Source organism: Lonchura striata, chromosome 9 (genome assembly GCF_050655825.1).
Source record: "Lonchura striata isolate lonStrDom1 chromosome 9, ASM5065582v1, whole genome shotgun sequence".
Classification (NCBI taxonomy): Eukaryota; Metazoa; Chordata; class Aves; order Passeriformes; family Estrildidae; genus Lonchura; species Lonchura striata.
The window spans coordinates 25,433,072-25,455,576 of NC_140711.1; the positions used below are offsets into that span (position 1 = coordinate 25,433,072).

The following is a 22,505-nucleotide window of genomic DNA, read 5'->3' on the forward strand; positions in this document are numbered from 1 at the left end:
TAATAATTGTTGTGTTTATAGACGAACTTTGCTTTTCTGTCTTTGTACATTTAAACTATGAGGGAATTGAGGTGTTTTGACAAGTTTTTGACAAGTATAGCATTTATTTGGTATAATTTGCACAGGTTTTTAACAGAAGGTCTGACCGTGGTACAGCAAGTAGCATTGTCTATCTGTAAATCAATTCTGATGTCTTTGCCTTGTCTTTAGGGTTTTCCCATTCAGCATTTACCTTTGGTATAGAGAGCCATATCAGCCAGTCTAATATAAATGGTGCTCTGGTGCCACCAGCTGCTTTGATTTCCATCATCCAGAAAGGTCTGCAGTATGTAGAGGCAGAAGTCAGTATTAATGAGGTAAGGAGGCTTTGCCTGCTGGAGCGTTGTGTCCTTGCTTGCAGTAAGTTTGAATGTTAATATTTTTTAACTTTCTTGTGTCCTATTTACTTTTACTTCAGATTCCCTGCTTCTGTTGCTCACCATGACTCTAGTGGTGGAACCAGAGTGACACAGCTGGGTGGGGGTTCTGCCCAGTGCACAACACCAGGCATGGTGCTGTGGCTCATTGCTTAAAGGTCCATTGTCTGCAGAGATTTGACCCTACTCTAATGTTGTAGTGCATCCTAGGATAATTGAGACCAGTAATCTCTTCATTTTTTAGTTTTGTAGACTGGCACTAGGGATGTGGGGAGAGCACTGTGCAGCTTTTGTTTGGGCTCTTGTGTCATCACAGTGAAGTAATGTGAGCCCAGAGGCAAGATTTCCAAGGAGAGAGAGGCTTTGGATTTGTGGCAGGAAGGCTGAAGGTATATGCCAGTTTGCCTTTTGCCTCAGCTGGCTAATTCATCTTGAGCAGGATCTGTTAAATTTGATGTTTAAATGGTTATTCCAGCAGTACAGAAAGCTATGTATCTTCCTGCCTGATGCTGCAGACACTCTCCCTCAATTTCCATTCTCATTTTTGCCTGGAAGGTGAGAAACCTGTCTGTGTGTCAGTCAGATTACTGAAGGAAACTTTTTTTTCCCCCCATTAATTCTGCTCACTTTCCAGTCCTCCCTTATGTCTGCTGTTTGTGTGGTTTTCACAGTCCTAGTGAAGCAAATTCTTTCCTTTAGGAAGCCTCAGAAAAATAAAGCAAGTGGTAGGAATAGAAGAAGACCCTATATTTATTGCAAGGAATCCTTGTATTCACTAAAAATAGATCCTTACAAAGCCCTAGCATATGTATAAGGGTATTTTTAACTGGGTCTTGTCCATTTCAGGATAAAATTCTTCCTTGTTGTTTGAAAGCATGCCAGCACAGTTTAAAAAAAGGAAGAAAACTAGTCAACTCCCCAGATAATATGTTTATGGAAAGTATTAGTCTAATAAGACTATAACTTCACAAGTCAGTGACCCGAGTTGCAATGTTTGCAGCTCTCACTCCAAACAAACCATTAGATTTTGCTGCAGCCATTCATGTTTGAAATCGTATTCATAGATAGCTTACAGAATTTTTTGCTTTAGCAGGCAATTCAGCAAAGTCAAAACAAGTAACTTTTGATTCCACAGACTCTCCCAGAGGCCTGTGGTGGCTTTTTTTACATATTTATGGTGGCCACTTTAAACTAAAATTCCAGTCCTGACCACAACAATGATGAGATACCACTTCCAACACCATATGGTGTTTATTATATTAAATCAAAATATTTTCTTTAGTTTTGCTTGGAATCTTTGTCCATAATGTTAATTTGTACTTGGTGTTATCTTTTTTTTTTCTTTTCTCCCTGTGCTGTAATTTAGGATGGTACCTTGTTTGATGGTAGGCCGATAGAGTCTCTCTCACTGATAGATGCAGTGATGCCTGATGTGGTACAGACAAGACAACAGGCCTACAGAGACAAACTTGCACAACAGCAGGCAGCAGCTGCTGCAGCTGCAGCTGCTACCAACCAACAGGGATCAGCAAAAAATGGAGAAAATACTGCAAATGGAGAGGAAAACGGAGCACACACTATAGCAAGTAAGTTGAGACAGAAATTGCTTTAAGCTGGGTTAGCACTTTGTAGTTGTTTATCATTGTATGAGCTTGTAGACAATGAGGTAAAAATGTGGAGTTTGGAGTAACCCTTCATCTTGCTGAGAATTCCTTCATCATGGGTCATCCTTGAACAGATCGTGTCTCACCTTTGGCTGTCTCCATTTTTGATATCTGGGGTTGCAGGAATCAAAGTTCTGAATTCATTAATTCACAATATTCCCTTGACTGGTCTCAGTTCCAGTACTGCTTCTTTTCCATCACCTAAATGTTTGTCACAGGGCCCTTGCATAAAAAGGAGAAAAAGAAAAAAAAGACTCCTGTACAAGAAATGAGGAAAGGAGTCTGCCAGTCCATGGCCGGTTAAAACTGAGTATTGCTGGCGAAGCTCTTCAAACTTCTTCCAAAAAGTTCTGTAAAACACATGAATCCAAGAGCTGTTCTAGTGATATTGAGGTCAGGGGTTGCTGGGACAAGCCCTGTGTCCCTTGTCACTTTTATCAATTTCATTATTTTTTTATTCAAAATTGCTCGATGCAACTGCTCTCAAGTTTGCTTTATTCATGAATTCCATTTCAGTTGTGATTGGTGAAATAAATGGGTTCTGTTTGTCATCACTGGTCAAAAGAACATATCTTGCAATAAGGCTTAGTATGGAAAAGTTTGGGTCAGGCATTAAACTGTGATTTTGTAAATACTCTTCTGGAAGCCTGAATTGTATGTTTAAGTGTGGGATTTACAGTTCTTTCTGTAAAAACACCTGAAAAAATGCCATTTTGGAGAAAATACTAATATTGAGCCACGTACAAGTTTTACAGACTGATTTTACTAGATTTTTTTCGTTAGTATATATGATAAAAAGCTAGAAATGTTCTTTGGCTGAAACAAATGAGGTCTCTACTTTGATGCTTTAATTTAAAAATCTCAAAGGAGTGTTTACTTGATAACTGTGAGCTGGATAGAGGTAGACCTTGGATCTCAGCCCTGTTAAATGTGATCTACCAGCAACCCCTGCTGGCTGTACAGCACTTCAGACTGGCACAGATCCTCTGACTGAAGCAATGCTTTATGTTGGTGCTCTTTCTGAAAAAATACTGATGTTTTAATAGCCTCCTCTATTTTCTCACATTCACAAACAGTGGCAGAAACCCTTAATGCTAAATTAAGCAATAGCTGTGAAATGTTTTCTTTAACTGCAGTGAATAAATATGGAGCAGGTGAACTGTGCAGCATTCCTTACATTCTGCATTTGCACTCATCATGAATTTATTTTTAATAATAGAAAATGATTGATGGTAGATGCCAAGAAAACTATTTTGTCAGTTGAATTACCCCTAGTACGTTCTACAGAACAATATGGTTTCAATCTCACTTCCACGCAGAAAGTTACACTGCCATAATTCCATGGTAATTGCTGATGAAGTTTGAGAAGCTTGGTTATGTTAACTCTATCACCAAATGTAATTATATTCATTAAAGGCATTTTGTAAATGGAGTGTCAGAGATACGGATTTAAAACCTGTTAGACTGCAATTGGTGAAAAGAGAGATTTTTGAAAATGAATGTGTTATAAATGTATTCTTTCAGCACAAGCTAGACTAGTAACATATTGTACTCTGCAGTATTGGGCCTGAAAAACAAGAGTACTTGTAACAGCATTTATTTTTTAACATAGCAAAAAATTCACTTTTGGCCCTAATTCTAAAGCTCCAAATTTAAATCCATGCGGATGGGGAAGGTTTACAGGGGCGAAGAGTTTTCTCACATTTTCGAAACTCCCCATCTGTTTATAGTGCTTCATTAATTGGAACTTAAAAAATAAAAGAGCATGACAGCTCTGTCAAATTTTTGAATCACATAAATTGTGAATTCTTGCACTCATGGCAGAAGAATCTGAACCATACAGGAATCACAATATCCCCAAATACTAAAATCCACCTCTGTGTACTGTTGTTTCCCATAATGCAGATAATCACACGGATATGATGGAAGTAGATGGAGATGTGGAAATCCCTCCCAACAAGGCAGTGGTGCTGCGTGGCCACGAATCCGAAGTGTTCATCTGTGCCTGGAATCCCGTTAGTGACCTTCTGGCCTCAGGGTATGTGCACTGCCTGCTGTGAGTGTGTGCAGGGTCTGTGCTGGGGCACGCTGCTGCTGCATGGGAGGCAGCAGGCTCAGGGTACACCTACCCCGAGCGTCAAATGGCACGGTGCTGTGTAGAAAACAGTGCTTTGAAATTATTATTAGTAGTATTATAATAATTATTATCTTTATTATAATTATTAAATATTAATGTTATAATATTATTTTAGTGATTTAAAATTTAGATTATTATTATTATTATTATTATTATTATTATGCTTTTAAATGGAGATTTTTATTATTATTATTATTGATGATTATGCAAGGGAAGAAGGCTCAGGGAATACCTGCCCCAAACATCAAATAGCCACAGTGTTTGTTCTTTACAGAATAGTGCTTTAAAATGGACTTTTATTATTATTTCTTATTAATATATAATTAATAAATAACCAATATATAATATAATATAATATAATATAATATAATATAATATAATATAATATAATATAATATAATATAATATAATATAATATAATATAATATAATATAATGTTATATAATATAATGTTATATAATGTTATATAATATAATATAATGTTATATAATATAATATAATGTTATATAATAAAATATAATATAATGTTTTATAATAAAATATAATATAATATAATGTTATAATATATAAATATATTTATTATAATATATAGTCTATATATTATAATATACATCATATAGCATATATATTGTGCAGCATGTATCATATATCATTATATTCTATATTACATACTATATATACATATGTGTATATATGTATGTGTAATATATATAAAATGTATAGTATATATAATATATATTATATAAATATTTTTATAATGTACATATAAATGTAATATATGTTAAAAGTATGTGTAATACATAAAATGTAAATATAAATGTGTATATGTAATATGTATAAAATAGAGATGGTGCTTTATATGACTGTATATATAAAAGTACAATGTATATTTTCTATTATTTTTCATACCACATATTATAATGCCGCACAGTGTGTATTATTGGTATATGGCACACTGCATGTTACCTAACACTACAGCCTGTCACTATAACCACACGTGTCGATGCCCACACGTGGCCGGCCCACGGGTGACCCGCAGGGTTTGTGTCCCCACGGGTGTGCTGCAGGTCCGGCGATTCGACGGCGCGGATCTGGAACCTGAGCGAGAACAGCACGAGCGGCTCCACGCAGCTGGTGCTGCGGCACTGCATCCGCGAGGGCGGGCAGGACGTGCCCAGCAACAAGGACGTGACCTCGCTGGACTGGAACGTAAGTGCTCCTGGCAGCAGAGCTCCTGGCAGCACAGCTCCTGGCAGCACAGCTCCTGGCAGCACAGCTCCTGGCAGCACAGCTCCTGGCAGCACAGCTCCCGGCAGCACAGCTCCCGGCAGCACAGCTCCTGGCAGCAGAGCTCCTGGCAGCGCTCCAGTGCTCCCAGGAAAACCCTGCCGACAGCACCTCACGGGCAACTTCTAGGTGACGGCAGCGGTGCCTCTGTGGCAGCACCTGAAATAGTTCTGTTTTGATGACTCTTGTAACTTCTTCTGTTATACTTCTTTCTAATAACTTGCAGTCAGTAAAATATCCTAAATCCTATGCAGATCTATTCTACCTCAAATTTGCTTAGTGCTCTTTGAGTTAAGCAGTAAAAATAAATAAATAAATAAATAACCTTTTTGCTGGCAGAGTGAAGGTACACTTCTAGCAACTGGGTCTTACGATGGCTTTGCAAGGATATGGACTAAAGATGGTAAGCAAAATGCTTTTTAATTTACGATATATTTTCCTATATTGTGGCTCACGGCATAGTTTTTTATTTTTTAATGTATTCATATCAATATAAATTTTCAGGTAATCTTGCCAGCACCTTAGGGCAACATAAAGGTCCTATATTTGCGTTAAAATGGAACAAGAAAGGAAACTTCATTTTAAGTGCAGGAGTGGACAAGGTGAGATAATCTTTGGTAAAATTAAAATTCTTTCCTTCACCATTATAATCTAACTGTAAGCAAAATAGCAAAACTATGCAAAGTAAGTAACTGACACTAAAGGCATAGGATGTAAATGTGTGCTTACAAAGATCTTGTTATGCTTAACTATGTTTCCTTGGGTTTTATAGTAGTTTGTTGAGATATTTTAATTTCCTAGATTACAGTGTCTGTTGATCTCTTCCCATTTAGGTTAGTCTGAGTTGGAAACTAATTGAAACCAGAAACATTAAACCTTTGTAAAACCAAACCATCTAAATTCAGTGAAGCACTTCATGCAAAGCCTTAGGAAAAATAAATGTACTAGAGGGGTAGGTCGAGGCTGAGTTGGATATCAGTCAAACCTGAGAATAAGTATAAAGATTAGAGCTGGAACATAGGGGAAGTTGATATATGTGACTGGGGAGCTGCCAGTTGTGTAATGCCACAGAGCTCATTGTTTACTGTGTTTTATTTCACATGTCTAAACAAATTCAGGTTTACAAGGTCTTCCAGTTCAGAGCTGCTGTTAGTATGAGAGGTTCTATGTATGGATGGTAGGAAGGGCACAGAGTGATGGGGAAATGCACCTAAAGTGATTCCAGAGAATCAAATAGACTATAGCAAGAGTTAGGAGAGTTGATTTTTTCCTCTGTAACTGATTCAAGTTGCAGAAGTCAGCAAAGGTTCTCTCTTAGAGTGGCAAACTGCAACCTCAGTACAACCACTTAAAACTGGCAGTGTCAATGTAAAGTAGTAAATTTTCTCCTTTATTTGTTTTTCCCCTGCATGCATTTACTTGGTTTGCTTTATTGGCCAGCTTTATAAATGCTTGTGCTGGCACAAAGGAAGGAAAATTTAATGTCTCAAAGCATGGAAAGGATTGTGTTTACTCTTTTGGCATCTGTGATGGTTATGCCAGTTTTTAAATATTTGTGGAGGTACAGCTTTCGTTTGCAGGAAAATAATTAAGGAAGAAATAGAAACCTTATTTCAGTCAATAAAACTACTTAGACAAACTGAGATTATGCTTTGAAAAATATTCCACTTTAGCAGAGAGAATGACCAACCTTAGGCTCCTTTTCCATAATTTTGTGTGGTCAGTTCATGCTTCCATTGTATTTGGTGTTAAAATTTTCATTGATCATTGAGGTAGGGCAGGGATATTGGCATATAACATACTGATAAGATACCGATTTTGTCATGTAAGATTTCTTTAACCAGAAGGTTATGGAAGTATTGGCAGAGAACAACATAAAAGGAAATTACACCCTTAAATTTTTCAATATGTGACTAATTGTTAATAACATCTCCTTAGGAGCAAGTGAGGAGCTGATACTGTAATTTGAATATACAAGTATTTGAATTTAAAATAGGTGTGTGGAATGGATGACAAGAATATAAATAGGGCTAAGGGGATAAAACTGTTTAAAAGCCCACAAATTCCCTTTTTCTCTAGACCCCAAAATGTTGTGGCTAAAGATCTTTCTGCTGCAATCTTAAATTTTCTACTGTTTTCTGTACATCTACTACTATTTCTTTTAGTACTGGATCAAACTCTAGAAATGTATAATCAAGAGTAGGTTTGGGTGATGGTGGGCAGGGTAGGTATTCTCATACTTGTGAGTGGTGGTAGTTGTGGGGGAATCAGCAATTTGTACAAGTTTGTTTATTATTTATTTATCTGTTTAACACAGACCACAATTATTTGGGATGCCCACACTGGCGAAGCCAAGCAACAGTTTCCTTTTCATTCTGGTAAGTCTTGATTTCATCATTCAGATTTTTCATCTGAAAGGACAAAAACATGTTATTTTAAAAAATAAATTTAAAAGTCTGATGTTTGTGGTACTTATTTGCATAATTTAAAAATCTTACAGCTAGTCTTTGGTTACTTATTCCCATATTGGAATATTGAGAATGTAAACAAAGGTAGATTTGTTCTGATTTTATAACTTGTAGTTTTACTGCAGTTCCAGCAAAGCCATAAGAGATAAATAATACAAATATTCTTGACTTTCTGTAGTATGATGGCAGACAGATGATGTGGCCAGGCCACAGGGGATTATTGTTTATCATCTAAGGACTGCGTTTCATCCTCCTGCTGCAGAGATCCCACCCTGTGTCCCATTATCCCTGGATTGTCTGGTCACAAGCCAGCTGAAAGCTGTTCACTGGCCAGCTGGGGTGGGAGTGCAGGAGGTCAGACAGATTGTTCTGTGGGCTGCATGCTGAGCAATCCTGCCAGAATTAGGTGGAAAACAGAACGGACAGGGTGGCAGACGTGCCATTGAAGGGCTTTCAGAAACGTGTCTCATTCCCAGTCCTTCCCCTCGTGCCACATTTCCAGTGCCATGACAGCAGTCAGAAACATCAACTCAGCATTTACTCCAGGCAGTTCTCTCTGTGCTGTCTGCCATAAATAGCTGGCTTGATGTTGCCCATGATTAAGCTTCAAGTTACCACACCTTAAATACTAGAATTAAGAAAGGAAATAAATCCTCACCCATCCCTGAGCACGAGCAGGAGCTGCTGGTGGAGATGAGCTCATGCATGATGATGTGTGAAGTTGTGGGAACCTGTTCCTTGTGCTGACTCTTGAGGTTTGTTTAAAGATGACTTAACTACAGCTTGATGTCCTGCTGCACTGTCTTCTGTGTAACTTTGATTTCAAATATGTTCCATAATATGATGACTTATATTAAATTTGTTCCATTTAGTGTATGACTCGTTTTAGCTGCATTTTTTACTGTTCATATTGTTTATCTTCAGAACTGCTGTAAAATTTATGATTGCTTCCTTATGTTCCAAGGTGGTGCATGCTAAATTTGTACATCAGATTCCTGCAGAGTGTGTACCATAGCTTTAAATATCTTTCTTTTTCTTTTAGCACCAGCATTAGATGTTGATTGGCAGAGTAACAACACATTTGCCTCTTGCAGTACAGACATGTGTATTCACGTTTGTAAACTAGGACAAGATAGGCCCATCAAAACCTTCCAGGGTCACACAGTAAGTACTGCAAAAAGTGATATTTTTATTCCTGAGAGATTGGGGCTCAGTAAACTTACCAATACCCAGCACTTGTGTAATTGGCTACAGGCAGTAGATGCACACAGAGGTAATTGTGGTCAAGGTCTTATAGTAATCACAGTCTCTGTGATTATCAGAACAATTCTCACCCCCATGTGCAGCTTGTTTTACCAGTGCCAGGGTGCAAGAGTGAGCTTTGGAAGAAGCATGGCAACTCCAAAAACTTTACCAGGTGGTATACAAGAATGCATGGAAAATGTGATAAATGGATAGCAAAAAGCTCTTAGTTGTTACTGAAGGCAAAGTTATGAATAAAAATTAAGTGTTAAAATCCTGATAATTACACAAATGCTCATAATTGCTGTCCAGTTTTATCTTTTGTAAGCAAGCTATAATTTTATAATGGAAGACTCCAACTTACTCTCATTGTTCACTTTTAGAATGAAGTAAATGCAATCAAATGGGATCCAACTGGCAATCTGCTGGCATCCTGCTCTGATGACATGACTCTAAAGGTAATGGTAGTTCTGGGGCTGGCCCTTGTCTTTGTAGACTCTGGAATGCACTCCATTAGCCTGGACATGGTGGCAGTATCACTGTACTTGCTGTGTCCAGTATTTGTTCTTTTTTAATATAACAATGTTAGGCAATCCTAGAAATCTGTATTAATCAGGGCTAAGCTTTGGTCTAGAGAGCTTGTTACAGGCTGCCAGCCTGAGACTTGGAGCATGATTTATTAGGTGCTTTTAGCTGTTCACAGAATCAGGTCATTAATCATTAAGCTGTCACGCTTGATGGTTGCTTTTGGTTAAAAGAAAACAGTTGGAATGCATGTCAGGTAGCACATACAAGAATGGGTGACTTGCTCCTTTCCTGGTTTTCTTCTGCTTTCCTCTTCTTTCTGGTTAAGATCTTTGGCATGTTGTTTCTTCAGAGGCCATGTGCACTCCTGGGCTTTTCTAGTTCATCAGGAGTCATTCTGCAGTTTTCTATCACACCTACACTTGTCCTCCAAGTGATTCACAGCTGTGTGCTTTCTTGTACAACAGGGGCAAACTTGTGAGTGCAGAGGACACTGCTGCTTACACATGTCACTGCGGGGCACTCTAGAGATCCTTACAAACCTGCCACCAGCAGAAGTGAGGTTGTTAATGCCTGACAGGCCTGTGCTGCTTCCATGGTACAGATGCTTTGCATTCACTGGGACCTTCAGCACTGTGCTTGGTAGAGTTTCAGGATACATTTTTTACATTGACAGCACTGTCCTACTAGTAACCCTTGGGACAGTTAATTCCATCCAGCTCACTGTTATTTAATCAGGGAATGGCTGAATGAGTAGCCACATATCCTTCCTGCTGGCACACGGTCAGGCTCTGGCAAGGGAAATCACCTTATCTAAATACAAACACTTAAGCATTAAGCCTCCAGTCTAAAGCTGGATGTCTAGACATCTCCAGTCATCAGCACTGTCTAGCACTGCTGAAGAGCAAGTTATCCTTTCCTAAGTTAAGTGTCTTAAGTCAAGTGTGATGAGGAAAACCCTGAGAGCATCAGTTGTTCTCCACTGGCATGGGATGGAGTCAAAATAGCCAGCTTGAGCCAGGTATTTAATACTTAAACAGCTGAAACTCCAGGGTGATGAATTCCAGTCTGGAGCTTGAGCTGCTGTTGCTGCTGCCTCTTCATGAGAAGAGGTGACAATTGGGAATGTGTCAGCATTTTTGAGATTCAGGTAATTAACTTCTTGGTGGCTATTTTGAATGGAGCCCAGGCTGGAAAGAATTGTTACTGTTTTGTTCAGGATTAACTCAAAAGCCAAGTGCTGGAGGATAAGTCTACACATCACTAATTACTTGTGGATCACTTTTCAATGGCAGAAGGAATAAATACCAGGTTTGGAAGCACATGGAAGGTGCCTAGTGATTTATTTACTTGGTCAGTTTCTATCTATAACATAATGTTCTCTAGGGCAGCTGATACGGACTCTTTCATCTGTGCTAGTTTTGGGAAGAGAAGCTAGATTAAACTGAATTAAACTGAAACTATTAAGCTGAAAACAATTTCAGTTCTATCTGCACATTGAAAATCAATTTCCTCTTCAGCAAAGCAGCATTTCTGAAAAGCACCATTTATTTACACATGCACCTCAATTGCATCTTAAACATGAATGGGCTTCAACATGCTCCTGGTAGCTTTTTCCAACAAAAAGTGAACTAAAAGCATTACTGCGGCAGATATTATTATAAATATCATTCTGGTGGTTATCTGCTGTATCAAATGTCACATGTAGGAAAAGGTATAAAAGCCTTCCCAAATCCCTTCTGTAGAAGACATGTAAACTCTGAATAGAATAAAGTTATTTTGTTTGTTGAGCATGATCATACAGTAGTTGGAGTCCTCTAATGAACTCTGTGAAGTACTGAACACCGAAATCTGGCAAATACTAAGTCAGGAAAATGCCATAGTGGTATTTGTGTCTCTGGATTTGTATGAAAACAGAAGATTTCTCTACTATCCCTTTATTTCACTCAGTCTGTGTAGCAAGAAGTTCATTTAAAAATAGGACCATGATATTTTATAAACTCAGACGTGAACATTTACATATTGCTCTTCTCATTTAAGCATCTGCTCTCATCCCTGCATTTTTCAAGGGGCTTACAGTTCACTCAGGCAGTTTGATTTCTACAGGCAGCACCTTTATTATTAATTAACCTCACTGGGGACTTAGAACACAAAGAATGAAACATCTTGGAATAAAATTTGGCATACTTACTCTAGAAATCTAGAACTCATAGTAAATGTTTGGAGTAGCCTAAAAGACCAACCAGCCTGCAAATGATACAGAAGAAACATGTAAAACATATTTTAGTATAATATTGTGCTAAATTATTTGTGTTTTCCTCTCTTTTTATCATAGATCTGGAGTATGAAACAAGACAGTTGTGTCCATGATTTACAAGCACACAACAAAGAAATTTATACTATCAAATGGAGTCCTACAGGACCAGGAACAAATAATCCAAATGCCAATCTTATGTTAGCAAGGTACTATTTATTCCTCATTTTAAATGCTTGTTAAACATTATTTTACCTCATTTTCTACAAATGTAAGTTCACAGAATGTTTTGAAGCACCTAAGAAACTTTATCATTGTCAATCATATTCTGTTTGTATTAGTACAAAAATATGTTGTGTTGAGATGTAATTAATGTGTTTTTTTTTTCCCTTGACAGTGCATCCTTTGATTCTACTGTTAGGTTATGGGATGTAGACAGAGGAATTTGTATTCATACTCTGACAAAACATCAAGAACCTGTGTACAGTGTAGCTTTCAGTCCTGATGGCAGGTACCTGGCCAGTGGCTCCTTTGACAAATGTGTACACATCTGGAATACACAGGTATTGCTCTTGTCAGTGTTGAGGAGGTTGTGGTTTGGTTTCTCTTTGTTTTGAGATAATTTCTTTTAATGGTTGTACATGTAATTTCTCACTTTGAATGCTTGCTGTGATGAAGTAATACTTGTCTTTACATTGTCTTAGCAAAAAACCAAAAAGATAAAAAACAAACCAAAAAGACCCAACTAAAAACTCTCCAACAAAACCCCACCCCTTGAAAAAAGTTTTCTAAGAACATATTTAATCTAAAAATAGTCTTCATTAACTCTGAATTTTAAATTCCTGATAAAACAGGGGCTTTTGTGATAAATGATGAATGGGTGTAGACATACTAATCTGATTGGTTGTTTCATTGAATTTCACTGACAAACAAGAGAATGCAAAGTGAGGGAAGATAATGATGACGTAAGTATTTCTGTGAAACTTTCTCAAAAAGGATACTATTACTTGTTCTGTTTTTCTGACAGAAAAAAAGGGCTTGTAATGTTTGAAAGTCTAAAGACCTTGTTGTCAGTTATGCTGCAATCTCTGGCTATTGGGCATGGGGTATTAATTTCTGAAAGGTTCATTTTAGTAATTGGAAGTAGTCGTGACCATGCCCAGTTTTGCCCGTCCAACACAGGAGCTCAAGATGCAATGGTTGTTCCACGTTGTTGACCAAGGTGCTGAGACTGTCCACAGTCCCTTCTGGACCACTTTCTTCTGAGAATTCTAGCTTTTCAAAGCAGTGGGGAAATGTTACATGTACAAATTGTGCTTGTTCACTCTGATTTTTTTGTATTAATTTCTTTCTTTGTCCCTTTTTTAGACAGGTGCCCTAGTTCACAGTTATCGGGGAACAGGAGGGATTTTTGAGGTTTGCTGGAATGCAGCAGGAGACAAAGTTGGAGCAAGTGCTTCAGATGGTTCAGTAAGTGTTGCTTGACTTGGCTGGTGTTCTAATAACAAACATCTTCTGGAAATCATTTAACCAACAATGGAGGCAAAATTTCCTTCTCTAGCTGAAGGTTGAATACAGCCAGCTCACCTGTAGATTTTCAACTGTAAACCTGCTGTGGTATTTTAAGGAGAATACCTTTATTCCAGTCCAAAAACCTCAGAAGGTGGAGATACCTCCAATCTATATTTTTTGTTCCTTCTGGTGCCTACTATGTCAGTGTGTTCAGTGTGGCTGGTTTGGAAAGAAATTTGTTTTTTTTTCTCTGCCCTTTTTGAGGGAAAATGCTCAGTGTAGGTGATATTATTTTAATGCATGACAGGAATGAAATGCCTTCTGCATTGCATTCAACAGCAAAACAAAGTGCAGATTTCTAAATGCTTGTAATTAAAAAGTTCCTAAAAATGTCAGCAGCTATATATAAATATCAGTCTGCTTACTTTGCCTAGGAAAAGCAGGGAACAAAATCATGTTTAACTAATCGTGAATGCTCCCACTGTCATTTCACTGCAGGGTGTTGGAGCATCAGCTCCTGGCTGCTCTGACACTGCCCTGCAGAGAGCTGCAGTGGGAGGGGAATGTGTAGGGCCTGCATCAGGAGCACAGTCCTGGGGCTTTTGCTTGCCTCTGTCTTGCAAAGAAAGAAGAGGAAAACCTAAGGAAAAGCAAAATTAAATAAAATAAGGCTGATGAGGGAATTGTGTTCTGAAGTGCTGCAGCTTCCTTTAACAAACATCAGCAAAAAGCCATCCTGGCAGTTTAGTAGTGCAGTCTCAGGTGGCATCTTAGCACAGGTGCCAAAGCAATTCCCTCCTGAATGCTCCTTGCTTGTAAGTAAGGTTGTTTTGTTAGAATTCAAATCACAAAATAGGAAGTTCTGGATTTTAAGAAGCCTAAATTTTAGAGAATTAATTTTGATTGGTCTTTATATCATCTTAGTCTTTTAAGTATAGGGAATATCATAAAAGGACAAAAGCTCAAGGCATATCCTGAGTAGAAGTTGATTGTCACTCTCCTCAGATGATCCTTTTTTATACATGCTGTGTAACCTTTCCAGTCCTCCAATTAATTTGGCCCAAGAGGCTGATTGTACTTGGAATACATTTGTTTTCACTTAGATTCTGGTATTTTGAAAAATGTTTGGCTTATTTTGTTCTCCATTGTAGAGAGTTAGTTCTCTATTGTAGAAGGTAGCAAAAGCCCTTCTCCTCCACTCTGTTTTAAATGTGCTTGCAGCTGGTGTGTGGTTACATTTTACTGATAGATTTCTCTATCTGATAGACCCAGAAGCACTATTTAGTGGAGATTTTGGGAAAACTAAAACTGGAATTTGTACACCGTTAACTGGATTTCTGATCTATTTTAGTACTTGTCCATGTACTTTAATTTCATTTTCTATTTTTACAAACTAGATTCGAGTAAGTTCTGAGCCTCAAAGTATTTAATAACAGACAAACAGCTTACATAAGATATTGCTGCTGCTCTGATAGCAATTCTGGAGGCAGCAGTGCCCTTAGTTCATAGAGGGCTCACCTGGTCATTATTTAATCATTGTGATAGATACAAGGCTAAGCTTACCCAATCCCTGTGGCAGGTTTTGCTCTGGTATTCCCCCAGAGCTGCAGAAGCACGTGGTGCTGTGCAGCTGCTGTATGTGTGTCTCTCTCTTTGCAGGTTTGTGTACTAGACCTCCGGAAATAGCGCTCTTAGTTGGAAGCCATGGACCGACTATGAATGTGTACATAGCCAAAATGACTGTCCCTGACCCATGTACTGCTATAGTCCCAATCGAACCATGGCCAGTCCACTACAGCCAAATGTAAAAGAAATATATACATATACTGTATATAAAAAAAAAAAAGGAGGAAAAAAAAAAAAAGAGGAGAAAGAAAAAAAAAAAAATATTACACCCTGAAGAGGATGACAGAGTTTTGTCACAGCTTGTGAATCCTGTTCACCAAGTGCTGGAATCTGCTGTGCCCCAAAATAACATTTAAAGGTTTTTGGATATGAAAAACAGAAGAGAGCGAGAGAGAGAAATATACCATATACAAGAGCAGACCCATATACATACCAAAATCAGAAGATACTAATGGCAGCCTTCATTACCCCTTCCCCCATGAAATCCATTCTCATGTGGATTTATGGGGTATTTTTGTTTTCCTTCTCAGTAGTTGAGCAGTTTGTGTGTACAGAGAAAATGGACTTACAGAAATCTGCAGCAGTAGTTTTTTTTCTTCGCTTTTAAACATTGGGTTTTCTGTTTTGTTTTGGTTAAGTTTACGGATGCATGAAGTAAGGGAGTGATTTAGTTTCTTGTTTATATTTTTTCACCTTGGGAAAAAAAAAAAAAAAGAGGCATTTCTTTGAAACATGTTTTGATGCATTCTTTGAAGAGGTAGTTTGAACCTGATAATGTTTGGTACATTTTGTGGCTCCCAGAGCACAATTTTGTGAACAGAGGGAGGGTGGAAAAGGGATTAGGGAGAGAGAAGAATTAAAAAAAAAAAAAAAAAAAAATCCTTCTTTGTGGCGTGATATTCCACATCCTCATCTACAAAGCAGGATGGAAATGGGTATAATGCTAAGTTTGATTTTCTGGTGACATGGCTGAAATGCAGTAATTTCTTATTTGGGACATAATTCTGCCAAACTTAAGAACAGAAGGGCACAAAAACACAGGAAAAAGAAAACAAACAGGGATGCAAAAAAAAAAGAGAAAAAGATAGAGGAAAAATGCATCTTCTGTTGCTTTAAGACCATAGCTAAAATATGGTTAAATTGTGCACTATTGTGAAAAGGAGCAAAGTATAGCTGGGGGATTTTGTTTAAGAGGTTAAGATCTTTCTGGACAAGGGTTCATGCCACAGCTTCTTTGAGAGTTGCCCATCATTATTTGTAGGAGCTTAGATTTATAAATGTAACCAAACTCCAGTATTAAAAGTATTTCATGTAATTTTTCTTTATTAAAATGAAATCTTTGGCATATATTTGATAACACTGCCATTAAGAGGCAAAATGTTTACTACCTTAGATTTTAAAAAGAAAGATCTTAAACAGAGGACTTGCTTCAAGTTTATTTTAATAGCAGTGATTCAGCTTATTTAAAAGATGAATACTTGCACTAATTCCCCTGCTGCTCCAGTCCTGCAGTTTATTGTATCTCGTGACTACATTTTTTTCCAAATATAGGGTAGATGTAAGCTGCTATTTTTTTAATAATCACTACTATATAGTGTCTTTTACTCTGTTTACAATATCAAGTATTTTTCTTACAATGACAGATGTATATGGCAAACCTTTTTCTGCTCATGTGATTAAAAGTATACTAATAGTGATTTTATTTGTAAATGATAGCATGAGGTTGTGTTTATGCGTATGTGTAGTTGAAAAGGTTGCATCATGTCTTGCATAAGATTCCAAGAGTGTAAATTTATAAAAAGAGAGGTTGTCAAATTTATGTCACAGACATTTTACTTAAGGAATGGTTTATATTACAGAGCTTTGCAAAGTTATCGGTTTTATAACACTATTTCAATCACAATTAATTTTGTGACTTATGATTGTTAGTCTCTAACCTATTTTTTTATTCATTTGGGGTTTTTTCCCCCCCTCCAAGTTAAGTATAAATTCATTTAATTGAGATAATGCAGCTTTGACATTTTAACCATTGTTCTTTAGGCATCAATTTCTGCTATTTCCATGAAATAAACATGACTTGAAGCAAGTCTGAGTTTGGCTAAGGTAGGGTAGCAATTTGCCAGTGGTTAAGACAAGTCAACAATAATACATGGTTTATATACACCCCAGGATTATACTGCTATCATACACAGCATTTAAAACCAACACCAAGTCATATCCATAAGACAGTTATCTGTGGTGGTTCTGTGCCAGCTATTTTTAGGGTTTTGGAACATATTGCAAATGTTTAGAGCAATTACCCTGTGAGTTACAATATGTAGGAAACCTAATATATTGAGTGTCTGGCACTTGAAATATTGCTTTTATTGCTGGAGGTCCATGACTGTGGCTGACCTCTGTCATTTAATGAAAAAAAATAAAAATAAAAAAAAAATCTGTGCAATAATTTTAAACTGTGCTCCCAGGAATAGACACAAATGTTTTGAGTATGTTTAAGCTGCATTTTTCGTTTAGCAATGCATTTGTCAATTGCACTGAATTTAAATCTGAAAGTCAGAAGTGATTCTTGATAGTACTTTTGTATTTTAATATGGACAGTTTATTCATTTTCATAAAAGTTATTGGATGATTCTTTCAGCCAATCTAAACCGAATTGTGGTGGAATTCTGTGACATAGCTGCAAAATCACACAGCCACGTTTTAGGGTATTGCCATTTTCCTCTTTCTCAATCATCAGCTCTTTTGGTTGCAATTCTGATGGCTTCAGCATAGCATCCCACACTCAGAACTAGAGAACAGCAGAGCTCCAGCGCGTCCAGGTGAGGTGTGGGGCCGGCAGGAGCGGCGGCTCCGTCGGCTCCATCGTCCCCCAGCCGGGTGTCCCGCTGCCCTGGGGACAGGCCAGCATCCCTGAGCCGAGGTGTCCTGCTGCCTTGGGGCCAGGCCAGTGTCCCCAGGCCGTGTCCCCGAGCCGAGCTCCAGCCGTAGCTGTCCTGCCTCGCATGCCACAGTGCTGCTCCTGCTCCCGGAGCCGCGCACGCCGCGTTCTGCCACCCCGCCAGCCAAAAACCAGAGCACCACACAGCCGTGACGTTAATTGCTGGCTCTTACAGCACAAAGGCCTCGTGTTCCAGGGTGGGGTAGACTGCCCACGTTGCTCCTTTCAAAGGGGAAGCCAAATGGCAGCAAGGCCCTGACTTTGTGTAGCGTGTCCGTGCAAGCTCAGTCTTACGGATGGAGTCGTTCCTGTTTTTATCAGTTCAACACCATAACAGGCAAAAATCCAAACAGGGGATAAAAGGAAGGAGAAGAGCTGGGCTCAGAATTAATCATGGGATAAGAAATGAACTGCTCTTGAGTTCGCTGTCTTTCTGTGCATTCATCTCAGAATCCCGTTTGTCATTTTTGCATGACCAGATCCAGATTTCTGTAGAGTTCGTCTTTTTCTATTTTTACTTCACCTTTTTCTGCATTTTTAAATTGATGTAAAGATTCCCAACCAGTGGACTTTTTAGTGTAGTTAAGACAATATCTAGGTCTTCATAAAAGCTTTTTTAGACTCTTTGTAATGTTGATAAACTGAGTTTATTCTGGGACTACCATTGTGCAGGGTTATTTAGCATGTCTACTAGATGATTGGAAATCTTATATGAAACACTAAAAGTGCCTCTTTTTCTGGGTTGGGTGGAGGGGAGGTAGTAGTTACCAGAGTCAGAGCGACGTGGCATTTCGAAGCATGTTTCTTGATTTTGTGACACTTTAATGCATCTTGAGAGAAAGGCCAAAGATTTCTACCAGTTTTAATTGATTTTTCATTTTAGAAAGCACTCCTTTTTCCTTGCACTGCTTACCTCATGCTGGGGCATCTGATGGGGCGTTGTTCCTTGGGAATGTCCTTTGTGTTTAGGGAGAGCAGTGGGTGGCACAGGGCGACCGCAGCAGCTGACACATGAATTCACTAAAGGAGCTTCATTGCCACTGCAGACTGGGGGTTCAGCCTGTAAATAGAGGGTTTTCTGCTCAGCAGAGGGGAGCCTTGGGACCCGAATTTTCCAGTCTTTACTTCACCAGGAATCCCGCTGTCCCGTCACTTCAGCCTTGCCAGGCGAGCGCTGGCGGTGCGGGGACAAAATCGGCCTCATCCCCCTCGAGCCGAGGGTGCCCCGGTGTCTGTGGGGTTTTGCCACAGCAGGGCTGCTGGATTTAGCCCATTCCTTTTTGGCTGATGAGAGGATAGCTCCTCCCTTCCCAAAGCCCTGTAGAGCCATTCCCCGGTGGGATCGCTTCCACCCTCTCCAGACGCCTGAAGAAAGCAGAAGCAGCATTGTGGCATGTTAGAAGCAAATGCGGCTTCAGGAGACAGCAGTAATCTCCATCGAGATCCCTGACATTTTCCATAGGGAGAGAGACATGGAGCAGTCCTCACTTCTCCCTCTAGAGAAAGCTCTGAAATACCACGAGCTGTGAAAGTGTGACTGTCTTCACTGTCAGTCTGGTGGGAGGCAGACGGAGCAGGAAAATCTGCCGTTTCGAGTGGATTGCAGATTTAGTGTTAATAGTGCTTCAGATCAGTAGTTTTGAGTACATAATTCGCTTTCTCTGCCTTTAAGTTTGAAGCTTGACAATAACTTGAGGCATGTTTTTGTTTTGTTTTTGGGTTTTTTTTATTTTTAAATAATCATTCATTTTTACTTCATAATGTTTTTTGACATTTGTGGGTAAATACAAGAAAACAGTCTGCATGTTGTTGCTAGTCCAGTGTACTTTGCAATCTTGTCCTCAACAGACTGCAGTGTGCAGAACAGTAATTCTAGAATACAGAAGTAATTTTCTCTCTCTCCTGACATTGACATTGTAGTTGTAATGGTTTCATTTGGAGTTACAAATCCTTTGGGTCTAATTCTGTGAGCCTACCTATAGCACTGGATTAAAATGTCTGCATCATTTCTTCAGTTATCCAGTTAAACTACAACTGTTGTAAAAGTGTAAACCAGCCCATGACAGTTTTTTGTACTTGTTTAAAGGACTTTTATTGTTCAGTTTTCATGATTATTGTCTAAAGAAGACTGATATAGATGTTCTATACTGTCCTGGACCATGTTAATTACACTTTATGATGTATTTTGGTTCTACATCACAATGATTTGTCCCCAAGGCCCTTATATCCCTTCTAGGCACATTTTCTGTTGCAGTTTCCCTTTGCATTGTATTGCTTTGACAACTGTAATTTGAATCAGATCTGAAAGAGGTCCAGAATAAAATATATTTTGATATTACCTTGGCTGAATGTTATATACCAATATTTTTAGATGCTTAGGATGGAAGATTTTCAGATCATTAGGCTGGGGAAGTGACAGACTGAAACACTATTTTTAATATTTGGTTTGGCACATTTTCACATAAGACAAGGTGCAAACAGCAGCAGGAGCTAATGCAGTGTGAGACTGCAGGATCTTTGTGAGCACACAGTTTGTCCTGTGATGGTGACACCATCCCCTGCCACCGTGTCCTGCTGTTTAATTTAGGGGAAATTATTTATTTTGTGTTTTACATGCTCTATCTTCCCCTCACCCCTACACCTGTGGAACAGAAGCAGAGTCCAGTGGTGCTTGCAGCTGCAGCCCAGCTGTGTGGAAGATGCTGGAGGCATGGGAGCAGCTCCTCCCTGGTGATGGAATCTCACGTGGGGGAGATCTGGTGCTACAGAGTGACTCAATTTGGCTGTGCAGAGCAACATTGCTTGTGTTACTGTATTTCAGATGTGTGAAACCATCCAGATTCACATGTAAAATAACATACATCCATCATACATACAATGATTTAATTCCTTTGGAACTGTGGGCCATGTCATAATCCAAGTGAGGGAACCTGGACAGTTTCTTTTCAATGTGTCAATGTTTCTTTTCAATGTGTCACCAATTTATGGTGAAATTGCTGCTTTTTCTCATAGATTGCTGATTTGCTCTATATCCAAAAGTAATAGCTTTCTCAGTAATGAAATCAAAATTGTTTCTAATAGTTTGAAACTTGCTGTTGAAAAGTGCCTGTCATTAATTGAAAACAAAGGAGGGACTCTGGATTTACAAGTGTAAAACCAGTCTTGCTTTCCCTTCACCTGGAGTTCGAGCTCATTGCAGGATTTCTGCATCACCTGGATTTTGAGGCAGCAGTGTTGGAGCAGTTTCATGGTTCTGGGACAGACTGTGAGCTGATGTTTCATTAATGCAGCAGCCACAGAGCAGTGTTGTGTTATATACACGTTGCTCTCACGTGGTAGTGAATGGCCGGATCCTGTGAAGAGGAGACAGCATTCCAGGTAGGTGCCTTATTTCACTGCTTCCCAAATCTTCCCTTTGGACTTCAGTTACAGCCAGATTCTTACAACTCTGTAGGAGCTTTTGGTCTCAGGTATTCATAAAGTCCATGTTCCCTACCTCACAGGGAAATGATTTAATGGAAGTTGAAGCAATATCTTTGGTTTGCTGATGTCAGCACAGGGCAGCTGTAATGGAATAATAATTTGGGAGGAGTTTATTGATGATTCTGTAGAGAATGATGATGCCCCAGTTAGTATTTTGTCCTTAAGAAAAGCTGACCCAGGAGTTCTGCAGTGCAGGGGCTTTATCTGACTAACTGAAAATTGGTGCCATAAAGGCTTGGTTGAAGCATTAATAAAGACAGGTTTTCTTAGCAGATGTCATATGAAAAGGTTCTGCTTCCAGATTAATTCTTCAGTTACTAAGTCAAGATTTTTGCTTCAAAAAAATGTCAAGACATCTTGACAGTGGTTGAGTACTTTCAACAGACTATTTTCTTTTTTTCCACAGAGTTTTTCTGTCTTGTTCTAGATGCTGAGTGCCCTGATTATAACCTTGAGAACACTGTATTTTGAGTTTTCTCAGTTGCATGTCCTTGGACATTTTCAAGACTTCACTGGACTGGTGACAGCTCAGACTGAGTGTTCTGCCTTCCCAATTAGAGAATCAAAGGGCCAGCTCACAGTGATGCTGACGGGAAATTCCCAATTACTTCAGTGCAAGCAGACCTAGGGCAGCACTTCTGAAAAGAGATGTTGGTGGTTGAAGGACTTTTTATTCTGACACATCAAAAACCCATCCATTAAAGATCAAGTTTCCTGTGCCACTGTGCTGAAGTGCTCATACCACAAGCCTAAGGCACCATTTGCTCCTTGTGCGTTGTCTCAGCCTTGATGGAAACCATGACATTCTGCAGGCTCCATTTAGTTTAATTTGTACCTTTGTCCTTGCTTCAAATGTTTTCTGCTGATGAGAATATCTGAAGGTGTGGGGCCTGCCTTTAATAAATGCCAGGCAGAGGGGCACAGGGGAGGCTCTCCAAAGCTGCACTGGGTCC

At 38.9% G+C, this 22,505-nt stretch overlaps 1 protein-coding gene across 4 annotated transcripts in view; it reads left to right on the top strand.

Annotated features, from left to right (window-relative positions):
- TBL1XR1 (TBL1X/Y related 1) overlaps positions 1-16,010 on the top strand; it is a 103,191-nt gene extending 87,181 nt beyond the window's left edge. For all 4 annotated transcript variants that reach the window (XM_021548234.4, XM_021548235.4, XM_077785729.2 and 1 more), the window contains 13 exons: positions 211-356; positions 1,783-2,002; positions 3,986-4,118; positions 5,285-5,426; positions 5,844-5,907; positions 6,009-6,106; positions 7,822-7,882; positions 9,015-9,136; positions 9,598-9,672; positions 12,075-12,202; positions 12,391-12,556; positions 13,362-13,463; positions 15,165-16,010. In XM_021548234.4, the coding sequence (XP_021403909.1) occupies positions 211-356; positions 1,783-2,002; positions 3,986-4,118; positions 5,285-5,426; positions 5,844-5,907; positions 6,009-6,106; positions 7,822-7,882; positions 9,015-9,136; positions 9,598-9,672; positions 12,075-12,202; positions 12,391-12,556; positions 13,362-13,463; positions 15,165-15,191 (1,484 nt within the window). In that variant the 3' untranslated portion in view covers positions 15,192-16,010. The remainder of the gene's footprint in view (positions 1-210; positions 357-1,782; positions 2,003-3,985; positions 4,119-5,284; positions 5,427-5,843; positions 5,908-6,008; positions 6,107-7,821; positions 7,883-9,014; positions 9,137-9,597; positions 9,673-12,074; positions 12,203-12,390; positions 12,557-13,361; positions 13,464-15,164) is intronic.
- The last annotated feature ends 6,495 nt before the right edge of the window (positions 16,011-22,505 follow it).